The sequence below is a fragment of the Lagopus muta genome, chromosome 1 (genome assembly GCF_023343835.1).
Source record: "Lagopus muta isolate bLagMut1 chromosome 1, bLagMut1 primary, whole genome shotgun sequence".
Taxonomy (NCBI): Eukaryota; Metazoa; Chordata; class Aves; order Galliformes; family Phasianidae; genus Lagopus; species Lagopus muta.
Window position 1 is genome coordinate 144,153,828 of NC_064433.1, and position 10,419 is coordinate 144,164,246.

Sequence of the window (10,419 nt, forward strand, 5' to 3'; positions counted from 1 at the left end):
TTATAGGAAGATAACCAAAACTGCAAAAATCGGGTCTGCCTGCTTAGACAGCATTACTGCACTCAAAGGTCTTTGCAGATCACAAGCTGAATATCAGACAAATATGCTGTGAAAAGGGCAAACAGCAGAATGGGACGTGGAAATGAGAGTACAGACTGCAGTCATCAGATTCCTGAGGCACTTGTTTCCACCACACCTCCTGCAATGTCAGTGGGCAAAGCCTCTTGGAATCAGGACACATGATTTCAGGAAAACAGGCAACTTGCTGCCAGCACCCAAGGCAATCCCACAGAAAGGAGGATTCTGCACTTGGCTTGTTGCGCTGACTGCTATGAAAGCCAGTGGGTTAGAGGGCTAGATGCCTTGCTGGTGCAATTTAATTTGGCTCCAAAGCTAGTGCAATACACTAGTTTACACTTCCTTAGAAACAATTTGTAAGATCTGATGCAAAATTTCAATTAGTCATTCCCTCTTCAGGTTCTCTAGCATGCCAATATCTAGGAGGAGAGTGGTATGTTGTGAAAATGCAGTGTAGTGTCTAAAACACCTGACCCCTAAGAGCCTATATGTGAAAAGCATGATATTTCTGACATCCTTCAGCAGATTGTACCATCTCACTTTATTGCCAATAATCTAACAGTGTATTTTGGAAAGAAAGAAAACAAATAAACAAAAAGGTTAGGTTGAGAGAACAAAGCTTTTTTCAATTCATAGAATCATATGAATCATAGAATGGTTTTGGGTTGGAAGGGACCTTTAAGATCATCTAGTTTCAAAATCCTCTGCTATAAGCAGGGACAACTTCCTCTAGACCAGGTTGCTCAAAGCCCCATCCAGCCTGGCCTTGAAGGCCTCCAGGGAAGGGGCGTCGTGCACACTTTCATATATTTACTAGGTATTATCCTTCAAAGATTCTGTCTGCTTCAGCAGGAACCAGTCGCAGCACAGACCAGCAGCAGAAAGTTACTTTCTGAATTACACTATTGATTTTCCAGTGCTCTAGGTTTTGCATTTGGCCTGTATTTGGTGCTGTGTTCATTTAAGTCCCGCAGATCTGAAAGGGGGTGTGGAAGAACTGACAAAAGCTCAGTAGTAGCTCCAAAGTTCTGGGCAAAACGTGGTGTGGAAAAGCAAAGCAAAAGAAAGTTTCTGCAGAGAACACCACCTCTCTTTCATGTATTTGATGCAGAAAAGCACAAAATAATGAGAGGTTAAAGATTAGATAAAAATAGTAATATTGAAAGCATGCATTCCACAGGCTCTGTTTGCATGAATCATCTCCTTGAAGGCTATTTCAATCCAATCCTCCACCCAGACTGAATTGTTGGAGAGCCATTCAATTGCATGAAAATAATAATGTTTAACACATCAGCATTATCTGAAGAGCACCAGACTGCCCAAGACCAGGTGAATCCTTGCTGTGTGACTCTCAGGAGGATGCCAGCGGAGCACCCCATGAGCAGGGGAGCAGATGGACCTGCCTTCCAACATGTCTTGAGAGGATACATGTGGCATGTCTGTGATGGGCAAAGGGCATGAATGGCCCCAGGTACTTTGTGTGCCAGCCTTAGGGGCAGCAGGAAGCTCAGAGAAGGGAGGCATCTTTAGCAGCTTTGAGTTGCTCTGGTCTAAGTGGTACAGTGATTGACCAAGCAGCCATTGCATACAGAAATCCAAAGAAAAAGATGTAATATCATCCCCTAAATCCTCTGTAGAGACGATCCTCAAAGAAATAGTTGTCTCTAGGCCAACAAGATATTTCATGAAAAAATGAAGACAACTTCCACCACCTCACTGCATAACGAAGCTCCTGTTGGGAAAGGCTGCCTCTCACCTCTCTGCCAGCAAGGAATGAGCACCCTTAGCTTAACTCTCTCCCTGTAAGCAATGGAAGTTTCTGGAGAAAACAAACAAACAAACAAACAAAAAACACACAACATACAAAAAAAACCACAAGACATTCCACAATCACGTGACAATTCGTAATGCATTTCCTTGTGAGTATCTAGTTCAGTCTTTTTCTGTTGCTGTGGTCGAACTCTGAATTTCATTTTGGTTGAGGATTATTTCTGCTTAATATTTTATGATTTTGAAATTCTACCTCATCATTACCTGATCAGAAACAAACAGTAGTAATGCAAACAAATGGTTTACCCGTTTATAACTCTAATGATCATGAAAGGAAAGGAATTAAAGGAAGTAAGCTTGGGAGGGAAATAAAGCTTTTCAAATACAAAATTTATCCCACACGGCTTAACTCCTTTCACTGCCCACCCTATATTGCCCTAGACATCAGTTCTATTGGCTCATTTCCAAAGTGGATGGGAACAGAACACATAGCAGTGACATATGTGGGAAGGGGGCAGCATGAGGATGCTGGTAGAAGGGCTGCTAGAGCAGTAAGACAGCGATATAGCAGCCCTCTGCACAGCTGGGGACTCCTGTCTGCAAAGGGAACAGCACCGAGATAACAAGAAGGCTCATTTTCTGCATATATTAAATTCACTTGTAGGTGGCTGCCATGGGACAAATCATCTGAAGACAAACTGCTAGAGCAGCCTGAGGCAAAGGGCAAACTTTCCTTCATTTGCCATAGTGCTCCGCAAAAAAAATATAGCAGCAGTGGCAACACAACAGAATATATCTTCCATGACTACAAACTTTCTTGTACGCTGGAGGCCACATTAACAGCACCTTTAGCTGAATCCTCTACTGACACATCACTGGAAGTCAAGGATGCCCATTTTATCCCACAAGAGTTTAGAGCCTGCTTCATCTCTAAATTAAAAACCAGAATAACAACCAGCAAATTGGTCCTCCCTGTTTTCGGATCAACTAAGTTTGGTCATTTTCAGGAAACACCCCATTACCCAAAACAATTACAACCATTGTCACATCTCCAATGAGTTTAGTTTGGCTTTTAGTGTCTGGAGGGAAAACTACCCAGCATAGCTGCTATGTTTAAGAATGCTTCATAGCTGGGTGCTCCTGAAGTTTTCTTTATTCCACCACTTTATGAATTTGCCCAAGCTGTACCAAGGTATTGGAGAACATACAGGCTTTAACCAGGCAAACTGTCCCACTACCTTTCTTCTGCCCTCTCCCCACGGAGCAGCTCACCTTCTGAATGTTCAGTGCTTCAGTAGATTTTTCCTTCTTCTATTCACTGTAGCCAATGAGCACTGATTCACTTCAAGGACTAATATTAGCCATAAAATAGCACCTCAGATTCATGCAGACTATTTTTGGAACTGTATCGAACTACTTCTGCTCAGCTGATGTGGTAGCACTGCTTATATTCCAGATTATACATGCAGTTTTCTGAGGGTAAAATATTCCTTTCCAGAAGTTTTCATTAACAGTCTCTATTACCTACATAATTGGATGGCAGCATTTAGCAGTGATTAATTGAAATTTAACATGCATTTGGGGATTAAAAAATGCTGCCCTTACCCATCTGTCCCAGAGGAGAAATGTGAAGGGAAAACAGAGCTGGCTTTCCTGTGTGATGAAGATGCACGGTACCATTCTCAACAGAACAGAGCATTTCTCAACAGTGTCCTGATAACAACTATAATTAGGTATTCAATCACATACAGGGTAAGACCAGACAAACAAATGCATGCTTGCTAAGGGAAATAGCCCATGGAAAGATTATATGTTTGCTGAACGAAAAGTAAAATGTATAATGAAACGCTCAACACTCTGGAGCCTAGCAGTTGCCCAACAAACTGCCTATTTTCCTATACAGTTATCAGTCAGAGCTATCTTTGTTATTCCTACTGTGCTACACCATGCATGTCTGTGTCTCAAGATCTGATCCTAAGCCTAGTACTACTGACAGAAGTTCTTCACTTACACTCATCAATTTTAGATCAGATTTCATGACATGAGAGTGGCCTCTGAGCCTGAAGGACAGCTTGTTGACCCTCACGTCTACAAGTCATAATAACACTTGAACTTGGCAGCAATGCTGAGAGTTCACAAAAATCTCTGTATCATCTCATCTGCCCCTGTGTCTGCAGAAGTTAAAGGACAGCCCATGTGGAGGAAAGGGGCAATTAGCCACAAGTGATTTAACATGACAAAGCAAAATAAAGGCATTGGAATTTACTCTCTACTTCTGTATTCTAGACTTTCTGTAGCAGACTGTGTGCTTCAAATACATGAACCCATGCCCTGCATGTCCTCTTTGCTCTGCCTTCACTGAAGGAAAAACACAATATGAAAAGATAGATCCTCCTTGTGTCACACACTCCGTGATAGCTAACCCTGCCAATAGTATGAAATTTTAAGAGGAAATATTTAATTAGAAATCCTACTGCCAAATCATTCCAGTTTCCTTTCTATGCAACAATCAACAGCAATACTTACATATATGCACATGAACTCTGCAGGATTTCGTAGGGGTTGTTTCAGGGAAGATGCATGTAGCTTCCTCGTTGATCTTATCTGGTCTTCATAATTCTTACAAATAGTCATCAAATTGAAGAAAATTGGTAGCTCATCTGACAAAACTACCTGCTATATGGTCTCACTGCCATACCTATGCATGAGCTCATCTTCTGCTGCCCTCCTCTTGCCCTGGCCAGTCCCTGCTACTAGAGCCCATACACACACAAGAGGAGCCACAGCCATTCACCAGCATACCAGAAATAATAATAAAAGTGGTTTTCTTTCAGCCAGCTCAATTAGTTGACATCTTATGACTGTAGAAACATTAGAAGCACTGATACCATGTGGCTAAAGAAGAGAGGAGGGAGGTGGTGCTGCCAATGTTTCTGCAGCAGTCTGCAATTAGAGTGATTGAAGCCAACTGTGAAACCAGAAGATGTTCTGATTTCTCTACTGCTTGTAGAGAGAAGCTGGGTAAGCATAGCCTGAAAGCACAAAAAGGACCTAGTTTCTAGGTAAGGGTCAGGCTCGTCTACCTACAGGCCAACTTAAAAGATATATGGAGATAAGAAAGTGCTGGTAAAGAGATTATGCCTCAGACTGAAGAGCTGCAAGTCACTCTGGAGAATCATCTTTCTTTCATGGTGATTCTGCATGACACCATGCAAGCAATTTAGATCAGTTATTCATAAATGGCACTTCCTGGTTTGTCCGTAGTTTCCCAAGTCTGATACAAGGCTCTGGACCAATGAATGGCTGCGAATTAAAGCAATGTTTCAAAAAGTTTATGTGCAAAGAGGAGCTTATTGAACTCTGATGAAGGTTCAGGCAAGGTCTGAGGCAGCATGGTCTCTTTAAGACAAAGATGAGAGAAGATTTGGATAGGCTATGGAGTACCACCTGGTCTTCATGCAGAGCTGCTCTGAATGGCCATGTATTACCCTCTTCTTGAAACAAATCTGAAAATAGAGGTTTTGTTCTCTTTTCCTGCCCAAGTCAGATACTTGGAGGTGACCCCAGTTCGAAACCACAGTGCCCTGGATCCCTGGCAGTTGCAGATACGGTGCTGGGAAAGTCCATTTTTGCTTCCAGTAAGGCACCGTACCACCAAGGTGGGATAAATACCAGCCCCTGCTGCACAGAGGTGTAATGGATTAAGTAGCAGATACATTAAATGATCCCTAACTACAATTAGCTCCCTCTGTGCTTCTAACGCTACAGCCTCATACAAATGATTTCTAATGACACATGCAGTAACTGGGAACACAGTAATAGGTGTTTAAACAGTTGCTGATCCCTGAGCTGCTGCACAACAATGTATTTTACAATGATTGAGAAACTCTGGATATTTTTTAAAAGTGGCTCTAGCAATTGACCTAGAGAAATGCTCTGTTCAGGTGAGAACAGAGGTGATGCCCTTCCTCTAGTGGTAACAGATTGTTAGACACTCCCAATCTTAATTGTGCCCATTACCACTCTTTCCCTACAGCATGATTAACAAAACAAATAACATTCTCCCAACTCATGCCTATGACGTAGGCATCCAAGCAGAGTTACGATGGTCTTCCTAAAACTGTTCTTATCTAAGTGGTTCTCTGCAGCTACACTAACATACCAACTGTTCAGAACTGAAATCTTGCTCCCCTAATAGTAAAACATAGACCTTATTGCTGAATAGGACATATAAATTGTACCAAGGCCATGAGGCTGCTAGGCAGCTGGGGCCAATATGCGTGGACCAGGCTGCAAGATAAGGGACTGAAGCCTGCAGTTTCAAAATACAAGGTACTGTGATTTTGTATTTTTTTAATAATCTCTTTTGATCTTGTTCCTCGAGCTAAGGATGATAATGAGGTTTTTATTCAAGAACAGTCTTTTGGTTCAAGGAGCATGGAAAACTGCAGCTTTTGGGAATCATGAATCCTGAAAGCAAAGGCTCAAAAGAAAGCAAGTTTGTAACTTCAGCTATCTCATTAATAACTAGCCAGTGCTAATTGCATATTGTCTAGTCACCAAAAATAAGCAGAAAATGCCACAGTTCTTGAAAAGCACATCATTCCCAAAGAAAACTTCATTTTTTATGTGAGCTGAAAATTTGACTTCGTTAGATGCTTGCTTTTAATGTAGAAACAATGTTGTAATATGTTTCACCTGACCTTGAAATGGCAACACAGCTTATTCTGTTTGGTGATTGGGTTTCACTTTGCAGGAAATGGAGAATAAATTTAATTTTCTCTTTCATAAACACATGCATGCTAATTTAAATGTGATCTGCTGCTATTTGAATACTACAGGGCTACCTCAGCACAAAAAAAGTGCTGCCAGCAAAGCATGATCTGTCCTAGGAAGGCAGAACATCATGAGTGGCAGAGGGCAAAAGATAGCTCCTCCATCTGACCAGGTCTGAGAGATGATACCTAAGCTGGTGTCTGATGCTATACTATAACCTGCACTTGCTGTGCCATACTTAAAACTGCTTCACTGTAAAGAAGACATAAATGCATTTCATCTGTAGTGTTCTTTGTTCGCAGCAATAAAAGCTAGAAGCAGAATTGCAGTTTTTCAGGTAAGCAATATTTCTCCATTTTCAGTTTGGAGGGCTCAAGACTGCAGTGAAGTACAGATCAGTGGTACAAGGATACTAAACTGAGGGTCAGTCAAGTATTCTGGGAAATTTTACCTAGCTTTATTTAAAATATACCTTATTCTTAAAGACATAAATTTGTGTGACAGTGGTATCACCAAGCAGAAGAAGAGAGAGAAAACTTTTACATCTGCCTTTTGTCTGAACGCTAATCTGCATTTGTTTAAAACAAGCTTTGTAGTCTATCAAATTCTTCTGACGCCAAAGCTGCTATACCCTGAACTAACCTGGAGAGGTAGGGGATGCCCCACTGAAATCCTCAAGGTCAGGGTAAATGAGGCTCTGAGCTCTCTGATCTTGCTGTAGGTGTCCCTGTTAATTGAAGACTCCCAGAAGCATGCCTCTTGTCTCACCTGAGACATCTAAAGGTTAGATGTTCAGGTCTGAACTAGTCTCCTTGGCTGCCTTTGTCATCATTGGAGAAAAACAGGTGTGTCAAAAGAGTTAATCATTTATCTTTGAAAATTCTCTTACGAGAAGATAGTATGCCCTGGAGGAAACTAGATCTCTCCCCTGATGGCAAAGGGGGACTCTAGGATGACTGGCTCCTCTTTAGACATCTAATGTTCCTATGTCTGAAGTTAGATGAGGTTAATTTCATCCTTGGTTACCATTCTCTCAGGTTAAAACAGTATCAAGAAAGGTTATATCTTAAATTCACTGTGGAGAGATCCAAACTGCCCATGGCGGATGAGAAACTATTTCAGAGACAAATCTATCTAGTTCCAATTTGCACTAAATGAGAAGCAAGATCAGAGCCTTTAACAGTATCTGTGCTTTCCACCTTTCTTCTGCTCTTTGAGAAGCAGTCTTTAGTCATTTAAATTGTTTATTTTGCTACTATCAAACTCTTTTTTTTTTTTTTCTTGAAAAGCGTTTCTACCAGTTTCATACTCTGATGACTTCAGGGGAATATGACCATATTCAGGGAACAAACCATGGCTGTCAGGTCACAGGAGCATTGGATCCTGAGACCTATATCTGTGCTGAGCATTTTTTGGCTTCCATGAAAGCAGAACACTGTCTCTGATTTCATGGCTACAGTCTACTGATGAGTTCAAATTAATGAATATAAGATATAGTGGTATAGTTTCACTTTCTGAAAAGCTAAGACTAATGTATGGTTTTGCAAAACCTAAGCCTCTAACTCTCTCTAGTTTCCTATAAGTGTGTTTGCTGCCCTTATAGGTTTGCATGTAAGCAGCAATTGTCATCTTAAATGTAGGAGATTAAATAAAGCAAAGGTAAAATTAATCATTATTCAGCAGAATTAATCAAAATTCAACAGAAGGTGGGTGGAAGGGTGAAATCAAACTTAGGAGTGGAGGGGATCTAGTCAGATCTGAGTATGTTAACAAAACCTTATTCTCTCCCTTTACTAAAACCTATCATAAAGACGTTTGCTGCAATGACAAGAAATGTAATTGAATGCATTTATCGTAACAATGAGTTAAAAATAAACATCTGATTTTTGTAAAGCTTAAGGAAGATTTCTGCAAACATGGCATCTGAACACGCAGACAATGTTACTGCTCCGTCAGACCCTTCGACAAGTTGTAAGGATGAAAATTTCTTACTGGTGAAATCCTACCTCTCTGCCTTTTACGGCCTAATTTTCCTGGTGTGCTTCCCAGGGAACATTGTGACCATTTTTGTTTACTTTGTCAAGATGAGGCCCTGGAAAGGCAGCACCATCATTATGTTAAACCTGGCTGTCACTGACCTGCTGTATGTAGCTACACTTCCTTTCTTTATACACTACTCTGCTAATGGAAATAATTGGATTTTTGGAAACTTCATGTGCAAATTTATTCACTTTGGCTTCTACTTCAACATGTACAGCGGTATTATCTTCCTTAGCTGCTTCAGCATCTTCCGCTTTCTTGTAGTCGTCTACCCAGTTAGATGCTTTTTCATTCGAAAGAAGAGATGGGCAGTGGTGACTTGCACAGTAATTTGGATGATTTCACTGGCAATGATTAGCCCCTTTGGCACCTTGATCTCCATTAAGCATACACAGAACAGGACAATCTGCCCAGATCTGTCTTCTGCAGAGGACCTTGACACTACTCGATGGTATAACTGGCTGCTGACGATATTTGCCTTCTTCTTGCCCCTGGTGACGGTAACTCTGTGCTACGCACTCATTATTCAAGCCTTGGCCACAGGGCCCCATACGCAGGCTTGCTACAAACAGAAGGCTCGCAGACTTGCCATCGTCCTCTTGGTGGTCTTCTACGTGTGCTTTCTCCCCTTCCATGTCTTTCAGATGATTCGGATTGAGCTTCGTGTGCGAGTGGCTAACTGCAATATCAAGAATATGATCCTTTTTACATTTATTCTAACTAAACCTTTAGCAGCATTAAATACGTTTGGAAACTTGTTGCTCTACGTAGTGGCAGGAGACAGCTTCCAGCATGCAATCTTCTCACTCCTCAAGTTTTGGACACACAAGAACTTGAAATAGAAAAGGCTGATGCTATGCAGAGAGAGTCCAAATCTGCCTTTAACCAGGCAGGCAGAACCTCTCCTTAGTCAAAGTACTCAGGCTCTCACTGCCAATGCTAAAGGAGAATTTATGTGTTCTGTGTTTTAGAGTTACACATCGTCATAACAAACAAGCAACCTCCACTTAAAAATTAAAATAAAAATGTGAAATAAAATACTGAAAAAAGTAAATTTCTCAGACTTTTTTTCTGCATTTATGTCCTGAATCCTTAATGTCTCTTTCTGAGAACAGCCCATCAATTTCAGCAAAAAATAGTTGCTTGTTAGTGGCAAATACAGATTCAGGATGGAAGTAATTTCATTTAATTTTAGTAACTTAGAAGTAAAGTGCCCAGCCTAAGCTTTGACTTCTTTTCTGATTAAAGAAGAGGGATGAGATGCTCCAGAGGGCAATTCATCACACCTACTTTAGACCTGCAGAAGGGTTCATCTCACCTCCCTGGAGACCTTGACAGAATAGATCGCTATATATAAGCTAATCACCTTAGCCTCATGTTATAAATTTCTTCTTTAGTGGAGAGAAATAAGCAGTTTTTAGAGTGTGATTCACCTAATTATTCTTGATGCCTGCATTTAGACAAGATGAATCATGACCTAGAAGTGCCTGTTTCTCATCATTGACCGTAGAAGGTAAATAGATCAGGCACAGACCCAAATGTAGGTGCTTTACTTTTATACTGGTTCAGTACAGAGTGGGACGAATTGTTCTCCAGAGGTGGTTAAGAAGGGGCTTATACAACAAGACCCTATTCAGTGCCTTCAGTAATCTCCTGAGCATTGATGGTGCAATAGTACAAGACTACTCCTATAAGGGTTTTCTGTACTACTGTTTGTGGATTAATTGTAGTGCAGGGTTGAGAAACAGGGAGAGA

General features: G+C 41.0%; 1 protein-coding gene across 2 annotated transcripts; it reads left to right on the forward strand.

Annotated features, from left to right (window-relative positions):
* Nucleotides 1-6,067: 6,067 nt before the first annotated feature.
* On the forward strand, nt 6,068-9,655 carry LOC125687897 (2-oxoglutarate receptor 1-like). Of its 2 annotated transcripts, XM_048933231.1 has the most exons (3): nt 6,068-6,180; nt 6,927-6,961; nt 8,519-9,655. In XM_048933231.1, exon 3 carries the CDS (start codon nt 8,541-8,543, stop codon nt 9,504-9,506), a length of 966 nt encoding a protein of 321 aa, XP_048789188.1. In that variant the 5' UTR covers nt 6,068-6,180; nt 6,927-6,961; nt 8,519-8,540; the 3' UTR covers nt 9,507-9,655. The 2 variants fall into 2 exon arrangements, with proteins under 2 accessions (XP_048789188.1, XP_048789189.1); XM_048933232.1 differs by lacking the exon at nt 6,068-6,180 and having other exon boundaries at nt 6,686-6,961.
* Nucleotides 9,656-10,419: the final 764 nt, after the last annotated feature.

Excerpts from the sequence above, each read along its gene's own strand:
- LOC125687897 (XM_048933231.1), top strand. The coding sequence starts at position 8,541 with ATGGCATCTGAACACGCAGACAATGTTACTGCTCCGTCAGACCCTTCG.